General features: G+C 42.6%; 1 protein-coding gene across 4 annotated transcripts in view; it reads left to right on the forward strand.

Annotated features, from left to right (window-relative positions):
• botv (exostosin like glycosyltransferase 3) overlaps positions 1 to 18,128 on the forward strand; it is a 449,715-nt gene that overhangs the window by 247,606 nt on the left and 183,981 nt on the right. For all 4 annotated transcript variants that reach the window (XM_068385646.1, XM_068385643.1, XM_068385647.1 and 1 more), the window contains exon 7: positions 2,637 to 2,762. In XM_068385646.1, coding sequence (XP_068241747.1) covers positions 2,637 to 2,762 — 126 coding nt within the window. The remainder of the gene's footprint in view (positions 1 to 2,636; positions 2,763 to 18,128) is intronic.

An 18,128-nucleotide genomic window follows, 5' to 3' on the forward strand; every position in this document is an offset into this window, starting at 1 on the left:
ATGCTAAGAAACAACCCACCCACTCCCAACTGTTTGAATTTGAAAACAAGGGCCTCATGATTAACATGGTCAAAGGCAGCACTAATATCAAGGCCAATCATACGAACTTCATGACCATAATCAAGGGCTTTCTGTACAGCATTGGAGATTGTAAGAAGGGCATCACATGCTCCAAGGCCTATACAAAAGCCAAATTGTAAACTATAGAACAGATGATTACCTTCAGCAAACCTTTTAAGACGTTTTGCCAAAAGACATTCAAACACTTTAGATAATAAGGGATTTAAGGAAATTGGGCCATAATCAGTTGAACTTCAGCTACCACAAACACATTTACATAGTGGAGTAACATTACCAATTCTCCAACAAGTGCTAAAAGCTCCTCTTCTTGCTGGCTTGCGCTAAATAACAGATAACTTTGGAGCTAAGAAATCTGCAGTCTTTATAAAAAAACAGAAAAAATACCATTAGGATCTACACCTCCATAAGCATCAAGGTCCATCAAGAGAGCTTTAATTTCATTAGATTGAAAAGCTAAAATAGTTAGTTTAGCATTAGGAAAACAGGAATGAGGAAGTTTAAGTCTCACGTTTCTCTGCTTACTGTCAAACACATCAGCCAAAAGAGTTGCCTTTTCCTTTGGACAGTGAGTGACTGAGCCATCTGGTTTAAGTAAAGGAAGAACTATTGCATCTACACCAAAGAGAACAGATTTAAGGGTAGTCCACCACTTATGGTCCTGGGTTGTACCAGAAAGGGTTTCTTTTATGGTTAGATTGTATTCCTTTTCATTTGAAGCATAAACTCTGAGCAAAGGCTCTAAGTTGAGTATAGTCAGCCAGGGTTTAAAGCCTGGTATGTATACACAAGACCATCTTCATGCCCTTTATACCACTGGAGTACCCACAAGCTGCTTGACACTTTTGCACTTGGGTGGCTGCTCAATTACTGATGTACAGTAGTTAGTTCAGATCCTTTATTGGTCTGAGGATCTTGTCTTCGGTAACATATAGATGTAAGTCTGGAATGGAAGTAGAATAGAATGATGGGGCCTTCTCCTCCATTCTCTCTGCCTCTATCTTTAGGATGAAGCAGTTGAAGCATTACTTGCTGGTTTTGACTTGATGATGGTGAACTACACTTATGAGCTTATTTCATTAGAACATAAAGTTCTCCATCCTCCCTGGACAAAGGGGTGGAAGGATGGTGGAATATATTCCAACTCTTAAGTCATCAGAGGCCAGGTATATATTTGTGTAGTAACAAGTCATAGATTTTTAAAGTAATTTATATTTTTCCTAGATATGCAAATAACCTGAGTCCTTTAGATTATTAACTCCCTCCACAACTACCCCTCTCATTCCTGAGCCAAAAGGTCTTAAATGAATAGACTTTGACTGGTAAGGGGTGAGACCCCTTGCCCTCGCTCCCACCTGGCACTTAATCTACTCAATGGCCATCCAGCTTTGAGCTGAAAACATACTCCCTACCTATAGGGCTCAGGTTTGCATAGCTAGGAAAAATACAAATCACTAAATATATGTGAAATTTGGCAAATGTAATGGAGGACTTCCTCCCATTCAGGAGGTTGTATTTGTCAGCTAGCACACTTCATATCATCATTCATTATTAACGTTTCTTCTCAAATTTTTCCCCCTATGGGTTTGGGTGGGAAATAACTCCCTACATTCTTCTTTTTTTGTGTGTATTTTATTTGTGAATTTTCATCTGGTTAAATCCATAGCTATGCCCCCTTTTTTATGTTTTAGGGTCTTCCTACTGTTCATCATATTGCTACTTCCATATCTATTATTTTCATGACTAACAGCTCTTTTACCTTTCTTATCACATGTTCATACCATCTCAGTCCATAGTCCATGCGGTCACTACCTTTCTTTTTACTAATTGGGAATTTAGTTTTTATGTACCTGTACTGTATGGCAAAAAGACAATAGTATAAATAACAGGTTTTTAATCAATGAAATACACTGTAAATGATAAACATTTTTGTTTTTGGTCATAATATTTTCTTCAATAAGTCTTAGGAAATACTGTATAATACTTTCATTCTTATCAATTAAAGTTGTACTATATTCTTTACTGGCCTTTTTTGTATTGACAATTTATTAGAAGGAAGCTATAGTCATTTCTTTTTAGTGAGGCAGATTTGCACCGACTTGCAGGGGTGCCCTTTCAGCTCGGAAAAGTTTCCTAATCGCTGATTGGTTGGACAAGATAATTCTAACCAATCAGATTGCAGGAAACTTTCCCGAGCTAAAAGGGCACCCCTGCTAGTCGGTGTAAATCTACCTCATTAAAGAAAAATTGAGTATAGTTACAGCATAAAATGAACTGACTTGTTTTCTAGGAAACTCTATATTCTGCAGGTTCAGGTAATTTGAACCCCATCAAATAGATAAGCTAATCACTTCAAATAAAATATTATTCAGCATTCCATAAGGAAGTATTTTAGAACCGTGCTCTCACAAAGCTTACTGTATGTAGCTACTGCAATTACTTTGAATTTTTTTTTATAGATAACTGTACTGTACTATAAATTTTGTTGCTAGAGTAAAGTTTAGCTTGTAACAAGCAACATTATTTAACTTTGAGTAACTGATTTTTTTTGTGTTTAGGTGCTGTTAAATTCACTGAGTCGTCTTTATGGACTACCATACCTGAACAAAGTCATTGTAGTCTGGAATTCACCCAAGCCCCCATCAGAAGATCTACGGTGGCCAGACATCAAAGTTCCTATTCAGGTGTGTACCATGAATTTGTAGGCAATATCATAAATATGTATATGAAAAGACGACTATATGATATTTTGGTTTGTTAAACTAAAAATGCAAAACTATTCTTCAAATGAAAAATTAGTTTTCATGACTTAAGGTAACCTATGATTACATTGCTGGCTCTGCATGCTCATGGTCCATTAAAGTTTAGCTTTTTTGGGCTCGAGCCATGTCATCCTGATGGAAGTTCATCTAGGCAGCTTCTACTTGGGATATTTCCTGCAAGTGATATACCAGAGAATTTTACCTGTAGAGGTATCACAGAGTTCTAACCCCAGGAGCGAATATCCAAAAGATATTGTGTATGTAACAGGGATGTGTTTAAAACAACCATGGCTATCCTTCCCCGAATAGGGTTAACCTTGTCTCGAAGGATATGGGATAGGATTGGATACATGGGAGAGCCGTTACAACCCAATCCCTGGTTTTCCATTCCTTCTTGCAGCGCCATCTTGATTGCCTTGCTTTAAGAGTTTTCTGCTGGTTTTGCAAGTTTTAGTGCATTTTTAGAATTATGGATGCTTCTGCTTCTGCTTCATTGATCAAGTAAAGTACCTTACTCTTTTTCGGTGGAAACTTTCACATCTCCCCTCTAGTTTTTTGCGCTATGCGTCAGGTTTTGTTTGGCCGCCGCCGCATGGCCGAAGCCGGAAGCTCATGTTTTCAAGCTAATCAGTGTTTTATATGAATTGCTTAGCTAGCCTTGTTGAAGTGTGTTGGATATATACATTTTTGGGCTCAAGCCATGTCGTCCTGATGGAAGGCTTCTATTGGTAGCTTTCTAAGGAATATTTGGCTATAGTGATATTCCCAGAGAATTGACCTATAGGTCTCCAGAATTCTAACTCCTAGCACGAATATCCTTAAAATTTCTCTTAAGGATATCGCATAATATCAGGGGACGCATATCTTGATACGACACATGGCAATCTTCACCCAGAATAGCGTTTTCGTTTCGAGGGGGAAGAGTGGCGAAACAGAAGGGGAGCCGTTATCAAGGTTACCCTTCCTCCCGTACTATTACGAGGATCCAAGATGGCGCTCATTCCTATTTCAGTAGCGATTTTGCACGGTGGTTTTTTCTGCTATCTAACGTTTTTTATCGTTATTGAGAGGATTTAACATTCAATCTCCAGCTTCTTCTGCCTCTGGAAAGTTGAGTATTTAGCTCTTGCCTCACAGTGAAATTAGTTTAATTTAATGTGTTATGAAGCTTGGCTGGTCACCGGAGGTGCCATGTTGGCGCTGTCGTTCGTTATGCATGTGTTATTTAATTAGCAGGACGTCATTCCCGGTTGTAATAGCATTAATAAATTATGAAAGCTATTTAGGCACAATTATACTTGTAAAGATATATTTATGCATACAAATTTCCTCCTCCTTATGTCGATCGCATATGTTAGAGTTTCGGCGATTTAGGTAACCGAGATCTCGCCCGCGCTAGGCTACCTAGCCTAAGCACTTTAGTATACTTTCATACACTATCCCCGTTTACCCTCGTGTATCATTTTATCATTTCAACAGTAGATAGTATACCTCCTAGAATTATTTATATAACTCGATACTCGTCTCCTGTGGAGATTTAAGGGTAATCCCTCCTTCCTCCCACCCTTGCCGGCGAGTATCCCGGCTTGGGTTTTCGACAGAACCTCAGAGTATTCAGTCTTTCTGCCAGCAGCCGGGCTGCAGGGCGAGTAGTCACTCCCCTGCCGGCTTAGAGCTGTCGGCATAGGAGGCTAAGCCTCCCCAGGCCGCACTTGAAGTGGTAGTATAATGCCGCCACCTTCTAACCTGCGGTCTAGAAGACTAGTCCTGTTTCGGCAGACCCTAGGCTGAAGAATAGATATTCTTCTGCCGCCTAGTATGGCACAGATACTGAAACAAAGTTTCACCCTTGTGTGGAAGTGGCAGCAATCCTGCCGCCTTCTCCTACACTTGATACAGGACCCTTTCCCTGCCCCTCTGTGTCCTTTAGCGATGGCCTAGCTATCGCAATCCTGTGCCCGTCGTCCTAAAATCTCCCCGGTTGCCGGGTAGATCGTAGTGCTACCCGGGCTCCTACATAAGCGGCTGTATAGTCACTCGGTCTTTCCCTTATGGACGCAAGGCTCCGGGAAAGGTTGTTTCGGCTGTGACGGCTGCCAGTGGGAGACCCCTCTGCTGTTGAGTGTTCTTCAGTCCTCCCTTGGACTGCCATCCACATCCCTGAAACTGGCAGCGACCAGCAACGGATCTTGTGGCTGGATGGAAGCCTGAATAATGCATTCTCCCCTTCCATTTGAACCCTCATTCTGGAGGAAGGCAGTAAAGTTATATACTTACACCCTTATTTATTGTAAGCATTCATTTTAATAAGGTAGCCCTTCTCTTCATGCTTTCTCTCTCTCTGCCAGCTAGTGCCGCCAGGTGTTATGCTGCTGGCTGGACCGGTGCCGTCAAGTACTAACCGCCGGCTGGACCGTTGCCGCCAGGTACTACTCAGCTGGCAACATGCCAGCCGGACCATGCCACCAGGTGCTAGCCTAGCCGGCAACATGCCGGCTGTACTACAGTATATGATTATACAGTAGCCAGTATATTTGCAGTATAGTATATACTGCAGACAGAAAACTATCGTATATATTATACAGTAGTTATTTTCCAACATACCTTGTTTTTCCTTGCACAGTCTATTGTTGAGACCAATCCTATATTGAAAGAAAAGAATTCTTTCAATACACTGATAGGTAATCAGTTAATAACTTACCCCACAATATTAAATAATTTAAGAAGGTTCAGTGTTAGTATACACTTATTATATCCCTAGAGGTTAGATCCCTTCTCTTTTGAGTTTGCCTTGACATGGAAACTCTATAACTTTAATATTGGGGGAGGTCACAGCAATTGGCTGGACAGGAGACACAAGTATGTGTCTTTCCTATTTCCCTTCTAGCTTACTATCCTAAGCTATAATGGTTAAAATATTAATATTTTGCATAATCTGTTTATCATGTGAGATAAAGAACCGCAAACTCATTTAATTTTTCTTTCTTTACAGGAGGAACCCCAAATGAAGTGTGATGCGATCTTCTGTAACCACAGGAGTAGGAACTTCTGTGGTCACAAAGCGTGCAGGTCTCATGTCCCCTGCACCATCACTACTGAAACCCTGCGGTACTGGGACCCCCAAGACTGCAACATCTGCAGGACCTTGGTGACCGAAGGTTTCGACGACCCCAAATCAACGGAGTCGAGGGATGCAGCACGAGAAAAGCTGTGCAAATGGGTACGAGGGTTCCAGAAGAACTCTCTTGGACCATACCTGCCTAACGACAGGATGCGTAGCTTACTGTTCCCGAAAGCTGGTAGTGAAGCTGTCGTGCCCCAAGCACGACCCGGACCTCCCTGCGTCCAGATTGCCATCGAGACGGATGTCAGTGAGGCGTTGAAAGCCATGGACATCCACCAGGAGGAAAGGATGTCTGAAGTGTCCACGGATACTGAAAAGGATCTATTGAAGGATGATCCCGAGGAGGAGTCTACTCTACCTCCGAAAGAAGAAGATGATGTCGAGTCGGATTCCATTCCGTCTGTGCCGGCACCGGAGCCGTTACCCTCGACATCTTCCGCTTCTACCCCTCCATTGGACAACATGAGCCAGGCAGTTGTGGCCCATCTTATGGCCCTAATGGAGAACATTCGCAAGCAAGGCGAAGCAAGGAAAGCGAGACTCGAGAGAGAGCTCCGTGAAACTCGACTCACCGCCTCCTGAGCATCTTACAAGCAACCCAGAGTCCAAGACCTCCCACCCTGCTCCAAAACCAATCCCTGGAGGTATGCCAATTACTAATGGCAAACTCTACATCTCGGAGAAGATGGGAGCCGTCCCCTTAAACGACATCCAGTTCTGGCCAAGCTTTAATGCTTACCCAGACTGCTTCACTCGACTGAAGCAGGAGCTAGCGTCAAAGGAGGAGACGGAACTGAAGGAGGTCATGGTTTTTGACCACGACAAGGCACAGGCTCTCTTGTCGAGCAGCCTGAAGAAGGTGGGTTACACAAACTCGAAAGTGTCCGCCTTGAGCAAGAACCATCCTACCTTTCTTGCTCCTGCTTCAATAGCCTTTCCCTTTACGTCGAAGGCTTTTAAAGCTGTTGCCAAGGCAGTGGAGGCAGGCAAACCATGCCCTGCACTAGAGGAGTGTAGGCCTCTGTCGTTAGCCCTGCCCATGGAGGATGAGGAATGAAAGGAAGTCAACCTAACCTTCTCAGTAGGGAAGTTGGTAGGGAAGTTGGCTGCAGATATCGCAGGACGACAGTTCAGCGAGAATCTCCCGAAACTGTCAGACTTTCTCTTGCGCAGGGAGCAAGAGACGAAGGAGAGACTTGCGTCATCCCTATCCCTACAGAACTGCATCGAGATGTGTGCAGGCCTGAAAAGCACCCCAGACATACTCATGGTCATGGCCAAAATGCACATGGCCACCTTAGTAAAGGACCTGGATGCCTTTATGAAGGCTAGCAGAGCCTGTAGAGAGTTCGTGTTTGCTGCAGCAACAGTGAAACACGAACTCAGGAAGCTGATATCTTCCAATATCTGGGGTAAAGACTTCTTCCCAAATGAAGTGGTCAAGGAGGTAGTTGATAGAGCCGACTCAGAGAATAGAAACCTTCTCCAGAAGTGGGGCATTTCATCAAAACGTAAGTCTTCCCCGGATGCGGGTCCCCAACCTAAGAGGAAGACCAAGAAGCCCAGTCTACCCTCTCGGCCTGCCCAACAACATCCCACAGTCACCATGACCACGGTAACCCAAGTGGTTGCTAAACCACAAACCACATTCCAAGTGGTGCCTCAGCAGCTGGTTGCCCAGTCACCAGCATTCAACCCTGTTGTTTGAGAGGCAAACCACTACCTTTCGTCCCAAAGGTAGAGGCTCCAGACCGGGCTCCTCAAGACACCCCTCACGAGGTAGGGGATGACGCGGTCAGGGAGGTAAACCCTCCGGACAATCGAAGCAATGAGATGCTTCAGGTAGGAGGGAGGCTCCAACACTTTCAGGATCGTTGGACCTTCGATCCTTGGGCCCACAGCCTAATCAAGAATGGACTAGGATGGAGCTGGTGCAAGCTTCCACCATCATTTCCTCAATTCTTCCAACGCTCCACCCCCTCATTGGAAGAATATACCCTAGAATTCTTGAGCAAACGGGTTATAAGAAGAGCAAAGTCCATCAAATTCCAGGGAAGGCTGTTTTGTGTTCCCAAGAAGGACTCGAACAAACTCAGAGTCATTCTGGACTTGTCGCCACTCAACAAGTTCATCGAGAACAGCAAGTTCAGGATGTTAACCCTTCAGCACATAAGGACCCTGTTACCAAAAGGGGCGTACACAGTCTCAATAGACCTGGTAGATGCTTACTGGCATCTCCCAGTCAGCCGCCCCCTCTCCTCTTACCTAGGATTTAAGCTACAGAAGAAAAAGTATGTCTTCAGAGCCATGGCCTTCGGACTAAACATAGCCCCAAGGATCTTCACGAAACTTGCAGACGCAGTCGTTCTACAACTACGCCTAGAAGGTGTTCAGGTAGCAGCGTACCTGGACGACTGGCTAGTGTGGGCAGCATCCAGGATGGCTTGTCTGCAATCATCCAAGAAGGTGATCCAGTTCCTGGAACATCTGGGATTCAAGATCAACTTCAAGAAGTCTCGCCTCTCTCCAGATCAGGAGTTTCAATGGCTGGGAATCCATTGGAACTTGAAGTCACACCGCCTCTCCATTCCCCTATGGAAGAGGAGAGAGATTGCGGGGTCTGTCAAAGAGACTACTGAAATCCGACAGGATCTCAAGACTCCAACAGGAAAAAGTACTGGGCTCTCTCAAGTTTGCAGCAGTAACAGACCCAGTGCTAAGAGCACAGCTGAAAGGTGCGTCAGGAGTCTGGAGAAGATACGCATCAAATGCTCGAAGAGATCTACAAAGACCAATACTGACCTTACTGCGATCACTTCTCAAGCCGTGGTCGAAGGTCAAGAGCCTAACAAGGACTGTGCCCTTGCAACCACCTCCTCCATCAGTAACCATCCACACGGATGCCTCGACGGAAGGATGGGGAGGTCACTCCCATCAAAGGAAAGCCCAAGGGACTTGGTCGTACCTGTTCAAGACCTTTCACATCAATATTCTGGAGGTCATGGCAGTCCTCTTGTCATTGAAAAAACTCTCCCCTCGCAGATCAGCCCACATCAGGCTGATCTTGGACAGCGAAGTGATAGTGAGATGTCCGAATTGACAAGGCTCGAGATCACCCCACATCAACCATGTAATGTTAGCCATCTATCGTTTATCGAAAAAGAAAAGATGGCACTTATCAGCAGTCCACCTACAAGGGTTCCGCAATGTGACGGCGGACGCTCTATCCAGGCTAAAGCTGATAGAGTCAGAATGCTCCCTAGATGCAGACTCATTCTCCTTCATCTTGGAACAAGTCATGGAACTGCAGATCGACCTTTTCGCGACAAGCGACAACAATTAACTACCTCGGTATGTAGCCTCATACGAGGACCCTCTAACTGGAACAAATGGACCAGGATTTACCTGTTCCCTCCGACCAATCTCCTACTGAAGGTCCTCAACAAGCTGAGATCCTTCAAGGGAACAGCAACTCTAGTAGCCCCCAAGTAGCCCAAGAGCAACTGGTTCCCTCTGGTAATGGAACTGAAGCTGAGGCTGGTCCCTCTACCGAACCTTGCTCTATCTCAACTGGTTCAGAAGTCGACTATCTTCGCTTGATCACAGAGAACCCAAAACCTTCATCTTATGATTTTCTCACTTTAGCGGTTAAGAAAAGATTTAGGATCTCAAAAAGCAGTATAGACTTCTTAAAAGAATACAAGTCAAAGTCAACTGGAAGACAATACGAATTGTCTTGGAAAAAGTGGGTTGCTTTTGTCAAAGCAAAAAACCCGAAGGAAGTTTCAATAGACTTCAGCCTGTCTTTCTTCATCCACCTTCATGAACAAGGCCTAGCTGCCAACACGATAATGACGTGTAAGTTAGACTTGACTAGACCTCTTCTATACGCCTTCCAAGTGGACCTGACGAACGAAATCTTTAACAAGATCCTGAAAGTTTGCGCTAGACTTAGACCTGCAGCACCTCCGAAGCCCATTTTATGGTCCTTGGACAAGGTCTTACACTATGCCTCAACCTTGAACAATGAAAATTGTTCTCTTAAGGATCTTACCCAAAAAGTTATTTTCTTGTTTGCTATAGCCTCAGGGGCTAGAGTTAATGAAATAGTAGCCCTATCAAGAGATGAGGGCCATATTCAGTTCACAGAAGCGGGAGAACTGAATCTCTTTCCTGATGAGCTACCCACTAAGAGATGGGGTCCCTGGAGAATCTGCCCCCTGAAGGAAGATGTCTCTCTATGTCCAGTAGAATGTCTAAAGGTCTATCTTTGAAGAACTTCAGACTTCAGGGGAGGACAGCTCTTTAAAGGAGAAACTTGGGGATCGAACTTATCCCTGAAACAACTGAGGGCCAAGCTCACCTACTTTATTCACAGAGCGGATCCTTATAGTACACCCGCAGGTCATGATCCAAGAAAAATTGCTTCCTCACTGAACTTCTTTCAGTATATGGACTTCGAGCATCTTTGCTTATATACTGGATGGAAGTCATCCAGCGTGTTCTACAAACATTATGCGAAGCAAGTGCACGAATTGAAGTATTACGTGGTGGCGGCAGGTAGTGTAGTAAAACCGGTCGTCTAGTGCTGCGATGAACAGTGAATTGATTGGGACTCTCAATTCGGGTGAAAGGGTGTTGACACCTCGAGTGCAATATCTTTTATATGAGTGTCATCCAGGTGACACTAGGACTGTTCAAATTTTCAGGTGAAGAAATATACAGATAACACTTGTGCCGTGTGTACGTTGTACAAAGTGTTGATAGTATCCAACATTTACTGAAATTATATTGATAAATTTTCCAATTTTTCAATTTTTATAATGGCATTAACCTTTTCTTCCCTTTCAGGTAGAAAAACTTTATCTGTAACTGTTGCATGTATAATTCTATTTATTTACACTTGTTATTTACTCATGTAGCCTAAATAAAGGACTAAAAGTGTAATTGCATTTTATTTTGCCCTGTAAATACAGTAGCTCAATAAAGATAGCCAGAGTTCTTTACTTAATTTCCTAACTAAACCTTATATTACTGGAATAAATGAAACAAATATTTCTGATTGATACTTATATTTGTTCCTACAATATACAAACCTTGAGACTCTTTTACTGTCTAGCACGACACTTCCCTGCAGGGGGCAGGAAGCCCTAACATTGTTCCATGATTAGAGGTAATGACGTATAACGGTATCGTCATATTTCTTAATGGTCTGTATGACCATATAAAAATTGTCCCAAGGTTAAGGCACTAATACAAATCCACAGATACAGTACTTTCTAGTAATTCTCTGGTAAACTTCCATTAGGACAACATGGCTGGAGCCCAAAAAACGGATTTTGAAGTGAAGTGAAAAATCTATTTTTGGGTGAGATGGCCATGTCATCCTGATGGACCCGCCCTCCTTTCCCTTAGAAAAGGCTTAGGCAAGATCCCTCCCAAAACTACTATATCTGTAGCACCATGCTCAATACTACAAGGAATGAAAGCCATCTTGGATCCTTGTAATAGTACGGGAGGAAGGGTAACCTTGATAACGGCTCCCCTTCTGTTTCGCCACTCTTCCCCCTTGAAACGAAAATGCTATTCGGGGTGAAAATTGCCATGTGTCGTGTCAAGATATACGTCCCCTGATATTATGCGATATCCTTAAGAGGAATTTTAAGGATATTAGTGCCAGGAGTTAGAATTCTGGAGACCTAAAGGTCAATTCTCTGGGAATATCACTGTAGCTAAATATCCCTTAGAAAGCTACCAATAGGAAGCTTCCATCAGGACGACATGGCCATCTCACCCAAAAATAGATTTTTCGCTTCACTTCAAAATCCGTTTTACATTGTGGTATAATTCTTGGTTAGACATTCGCTTTATTGCATGCTTCTCTTACCTGGTCTTGGCCTAGGCTAACTATTTTCCCTTAGCCTTTGGCCTAGGCTAGCTAATATTTACAATCCCACCCTCCCCTTCTTGCCACATAACCATACGGTTCTCGTGAAGGCTGGCACACATCCCTGTATACTGATACGTCATAGCGGGGAACTGCCTCCTTGAAGGGATTCTGTGGGAGTTATAGATAGATGGACACAGCTGGACTAGGCCGACAGTATCCCTTCTTATCTACTTAGCCTTAGTTTTTGATATGCGCCACTGGTTGAGGGAACTTGTTCCCTGTTTCTACACTTTGTCGATCCCTTAGAATGATACTAACTCTGTTTTAATATTGACAGGTAGACCTTCCTTTCCTACCGCCTTACTCTTCTTCTAGGCTATCATACTGTACTTAGTCTTTGGCTATGTAGCAGCTGGTTGGGAGAATTCATTCTCTGTGCCTACTTACTGTACTGTAGATCCCTTGGAACGACTTCAGATTGTTCTAATACTGCAGTTAAGCCTTCCTTTCCTCCCTCTTTACCATTTTCTAAGGCTCCCTTCTGTTTCTCCCTCTCCCCACCCCATGTTAGACTTAGTCCTCTTGCTGTGGAACTCAAGTTCCTTTGCCTAGTCCAGTTTTCCCTGGCATTTTAGGAATCCTCAGTCGCTATATATACGGACTGGAAGGCTTGTAAGACTATTAGTCTAACTTTGGGTAGGCAGGTGAATAGTCTCTCTGCTACCTCAACAGCCACCTCTAGGTAGGCCAGCTGCCCCTTCCCCATCCTAGTTAGGCTACATTTTCTTCCTGGCGGTGGAACTACAGTTCCTTTACCTAGTCTGCCCTTGCCTCTCAATAGAGGATACCTCTATTGCTATATATCTAGACTGGCAGGCTTGGGAGCTTCTGTTAGCCTAATCTTAGATAGGCAATGGGACTTGACCCTTAAGGGGGGATCTCTTCTCTTGCCACCTTTTGAGTCGCCTTGATTCTGGTAATCAGCTTCCTCCTCTTAGGCTATATCTCTCTCAGGGTTGAGTCTAGGCTCCTCTGCTTGTTCGGAATCTCCCTGGCTTGAGCGGTTACTACATTGCCATACTTTCCGTACCTGACAGCTTGAGTACTGCTAGGTCTAGATGTAAGTAGGCTAGGTGTCTCTCATTCCTATTTAGAAGAGTGAATTCCCCTTGCTGCCTTAGCTGTCGCCTTAAACTGGTCGGCTGCATCTATATCCTTCCCTCCATATCTGAGGAACATTATCTTCTAAAATTGATTGATTGAATACCTCCTAGTTGTCAGGATTTTCATCAAATTAGCGAATTCTTTGTATCCTAACCATTTTAAACGGCTCTCGTTATTGTAAATGGGCACAAACCCATTAATCGTTAAATCTAATGTTAACTACTAGACAAGTGGCAGTCTTCTCTACCAGCAGCCTACTCTTGGTCTGTACCTTCCCTCTTACTCTTTGGACTTGTTCCCTAAGGGATCGTCTACTAGTTACCGACTTAGCAATGCTGTTGTTGCATTGTGTCGACATACCTACCAGGTAAAGAAAGGTTAGACCATAGATCCTCATTTGCTAGAAATAGCAGCCGCCTTAGGCACAGCTGCTGCCGCCTTAGGTACAGCTGCTGCTGCCTTAGCCTTAGGTACAGCTGCTGCCGCCTTAGGTAGAATGGTATCTGATTTTGCCACCTTTGTCTGATAGACCGATTTTGGGGTAAAAAGTGTTCTAATGGTATGAATCTTTTTTTTTTTCCCTATTCTACCACACTTTTGTAATTCATATAGAATTCTGAGCTGTCTGGCATGAGCTACCATTGTTGTGTAGCTTTAGCCGTAGTTAGTAGTAGGTAGAAATTTTTGAATGAAATTTTAAAAAGATATAAAATATTTATTCGTGCGATGATATGTACTCATTGAAAATTTTCTATCTTTACAAGTTGCTGACGACATAGAGTGTGCGACAGTAACCTGCACCAGGCGGGTCAAGTTGCCTTGCAGCCTCAAGACCTGCAGGAAACATGTGGACTGCCATGTTTCCAAAGGTTCCTTCGCTATCTGGGAACCTACTAACTGTAGTATAAGCAAGGACCTGATTCATACTGGATTCCACGCTACCAATGTTTCTCAGGATGAGAAAGCGTGGGGCCAGAAGACCATCAGATATTGGGTGAAGGGATTTCAGAAGAACTCTCAACAAAGTGCTCCCTAGCTTCCTTCAATGGAAATGAAGGATCTCCTATTCCCCAAGGCTGATGCCGATACAACTTCCATTGATACAACTGGATTCAGCAGATCATGAAGTACAAGATACACTTCAGGAAATGAATCTCGATGACAACAACATGTCGACAACCTCTTCCGTTCCATCAGAAAGAGAAAGGATCATGTTGACAATGGAAGCCTCAGATGACTCACTTGACAGTCAGCAGTTAAGTACTGTATCTATTGCTTCTATTCATACTCCTTTCCCTGTATTTGCTACAACTGCCTGTGCTTCGACTCCTCTTCTAATTCCAACTGCCCCTTGTTCCCTGAACATTTGGAGATTATGGCATCCATAAAGGTATTCGGTGACCGGTATATTCCACTGGGGAAAATTCCATTACGGTAAGTTCCACTAGGTAAATTCAACTAGGGTAAAAACCACAACAGGAAATTTCCACTAGTGTTTTAGGTAAATTCCACAACAGTTACGCACTTTCCGTCTCTCCACTAAAGTATCCGCACAAAAATAAAAATCTTTATCTATGTTATATGCTTCAACTAAAAAGTAGTTAAGAGAAGTAAATAACTTTATCTGTGTTATATACTTTCAACTAAAAAGCAGTTAAGAGAAGTAAACAACTTGTTTCAACCTCTTACGCATATAACTATATAATTATACTAAAAAGTAGTTAAGAAAAAAGAAATAAACAACTCGTTTGATTTTCGTAAACTATTTAGTTGTTGGTTTATACTTTGTTACTCTGTCTGAGTCATTTTCAGCTACGGGAAAATTTCCTAATCAGTATAACTTTCAACTTTGAAGCCCTCAGTCATGGCAACTTTCATAACTTCAGAAAAGAACAAACGCAAGCTTTGCGATGAAGAAATATTTATTTATGAAAAGAATGGAGTTAACAAAAGTAAGACAAAAATATATTGGCGGTGTTAGAGGTTTTATGATGGTTGCAAAGCTAGAGTACATACAAGTTTCGACCACAGTATACCAGAAATTATTCATTCAAATGGACTCCATAATCATCCAGCAAACAGTGCTCACGTGAATACCCGAAAGGCAGTCAATTCTATGAAATCAGATGTAATGAGAATGTGCAGCGTATTTTCACGGGAAGTAATATCAACAACTCTACAAAATCTTGATGAGGAAGCACAATCATTTTTGCCACCACTTCCTGGACTTTCACGCAACATCGTAACTGAAGACAGCAAACTTTAGGAATCCCAGCTATCCCAGTATGTAGGTCGGGCTTTGAAATTCCACGTGGATTTAAGTACTTGGAAAATGGATCTTTATTTTTAATTTATGACAGTAGCATGGAAAACCCAGACAGAATATTAGTTTTTTCCTCTGAAAATGGTTTAGACGATCTTGAAAACTCGGAAAATTGGGCTTGTGACGGGACTTTAAAGGTGTGTCCAAATTTGTGGTGTCAGCTTTTAACAATACATATCATCATTGGAGGGTCATGTGTGCCGAGACTCTTTGCCTTACTTCCAGACAAAAAAGAATCCTCTTATCATCATGTTTTGTCTACTCTGCTGAATTTAAGGCCACATTGTCGACCGGTTACCTGCCCATTGGACTTCGAACAAGCCCTCCATAATGCATATACATCTGTATTTTCGGATGTAGAAATAGTTGGGTGTGTATTTCATTTGGGACAGTCTGTTTGGCGCAAAATATGTGTACTCGGGGAAAGCAGGAGATATAGCACGGATGCAAGTTTTCAACTTAAAATAAAGTGCTTTAGCGCATTAGCATTTTTGCCTATTGATGATATTGTCGAGGGCTTTTCGATTTTAAATGACGATGATAGCATTCCTTCTGACTTTATCTCTTATTTGGAAAAATCGTAAATTGGCATGCTTCGGGGACGTGGTCATCGTCAACGACGAGAAACTCCTAAGTTTCCTATCCATATGTGAAATGTTTGTCAGCGAGTTTTGAATGACTTACCGAGAGCCAACAATTCTATTGAAGGCTTTCATAATGCTTTACGAATATCAATTACTTCAACACATCCTAATTTGTGGAAGCTTTGCAAAGCCCTGAAGGCTGAAGAAGTCCTAAGCCAGACAAAAATTGCCCATGTACGACGGGGGTACTCTATGACCGAAAAAAAAATCATTCAAATTATCTATGCAAGACTTAGGAGATTGGTTGATAATTATAACTCTGAAAACATTCTGGAGTTTTTAAAAAGCATTGCACACAATTTAAAACAAAATATTTTTTGGCTTTCTTTTAAACTTATGCCCTCTACATTAATTTTAGTTATATGAAAATTACATATTGTGATTACATAATTTTTTAAAAATATTTGTTTTACTTTTTTTTTTTCAAAACTTATGTACTCTCAGTAATTTTTCTTTATGTGAAACTGACACATTGTTATTAAAGTCTTTTAAAAATATTCATTCTTTTCATTATCCTTACCATAGGAAAAGTTACCTAAAATTAACCTTACCAGTAGGAGAAGTAACCTATAGTGGAATTTTCCCCAGTGGAATGTACATGAAACACTAGTGGAAATTTCCTGTAGTGGAATTTACCCTAGTTGAATTTACCTATAGTGGAATTTACCTAGTGGAACTTACCAAAGTAGAATTTTGTCTAGTGTGGATTATACCTAGAACCAGGTATTCATGGAGAACATTCTTGCTGAGCATAAAATAGCACAAGCGTCCTTAGAGGCGAAGATTGAGGTGCTTCAACAGGCACCTAATTCCAAGGCCCCACCAGTATCAAGTCTTCTAGACTATTCAACAAAAAACCCTTGGCGTTATGCAGAACATATGGTTCTGAGTAAGGGATACCTTCACATTGGCAAAGGCATGGGCTCTAAACCAGTTTCAGATTAGAGTTTTATCCCTCTATAGAGAATCATCCTTACTGTTACACAAGTCTGAATTCCGAGGCGTCCATTAGGGATGATACGAGCCCCAAGGAAACAGTCATCTTGGACCATGGTAATGCTCAAACCCTATTGGTGAAGGAGCTCAAGACGGTCAAGTTCACTAACACTCGGCTTTTTGCAGGCCACTTTTGTAGCTCCAAAAGACACTGTCTTCCCTTTTGCCTCAAAGAGTTTAGAGAGCATTAAAAAGGCAGTAGTGGAAGGTAAACCTCTGCCATTGCTAGAGGATTGCAGACCTGTTTCACTGGCCCTCTCTTATGGCTTCGATAGTTGGGAAGATGTCCAACACCTTCACAGTTGGAAAACTGGATAAGGATATCGGAGGCAAGCAGTTTAATGAGAGACTGCCTAGGATTCCGGAATTCCTACTAAAAGCGGAATTGGAGGCCAAAGAAAGACTGGCTGCTTCTTTGTTGCACCAGTCTTGATCTTTAGATGTTGATTGGGAACTTCTCGAAGTCTGACCTCTTCCAAGTTCTGGCGAAAACCCATTCGGCTACTTTCAATCAGGATTTGCATTCATTCTCTTTAGTCAGAAGAGCCTGCAGAGTGTATGTCCTAGCAGCGGCAACTATTAGGCATGAGCCTAAAAAGTTGATTGACTCCAAAATCTGTGGGAAAGATATGTTTTCCCAAAAGATGGTTAAAGAAGTCATGCTCAAGAGAACAGGAGCCTTATGCTGAAATGGGGTTTGTCCTCTTAGGAGGAAATTTATCCCCGTAGACGGACCTCAACCTTAAGGCAAGAAGCCTAGGAGACCCTGTAAGGACAAGAATTGGAGCTCAAGGGAAAAATGCAGGTAGAAAGGGAAAGTGTGGAAGAGGTGGCTAATCCAGGGGCTGAGGAAATATAGGCAATGAGGAGCTTCTGGTAGGGGAAGACTTTATTACTTCAAGGATCAATGGAAATTTGATCTTTGGGCTCACAGAATAGTCTCAAAAGGACTAGGCTGGAAATGGAGACAGAAACCACCATAGTTCAAGAGGTTCTTCCAACCCACAACCCCATTCTTGGAAGAATATGTGTAGGATCTTCTCTGGAAAGGAGTTATCCGTTGCACAATCCATGAACTTTCAAGGACGGCTGTTCTGCGTGCCAAAGAAAGATTCGAACACTTCGAAGTTTCAAACAATTCTAGACT

This window comes from Palaemon carinicauda, chromosome 13 (assembly GCF_036898095.1).
Source record: "Palaemon carinicauda isolate YSFRI2023 chromosome 13, ASM3689809v2, whole genome shotgun sequence".
In the NCBI taxonomy this organism is placed as follows: Eukaryota; Metazoa; Arthropoda; class Malacostraca; order Decapoda; family Palaemonidae; genus Palaemon; species Palaemon carinicauda.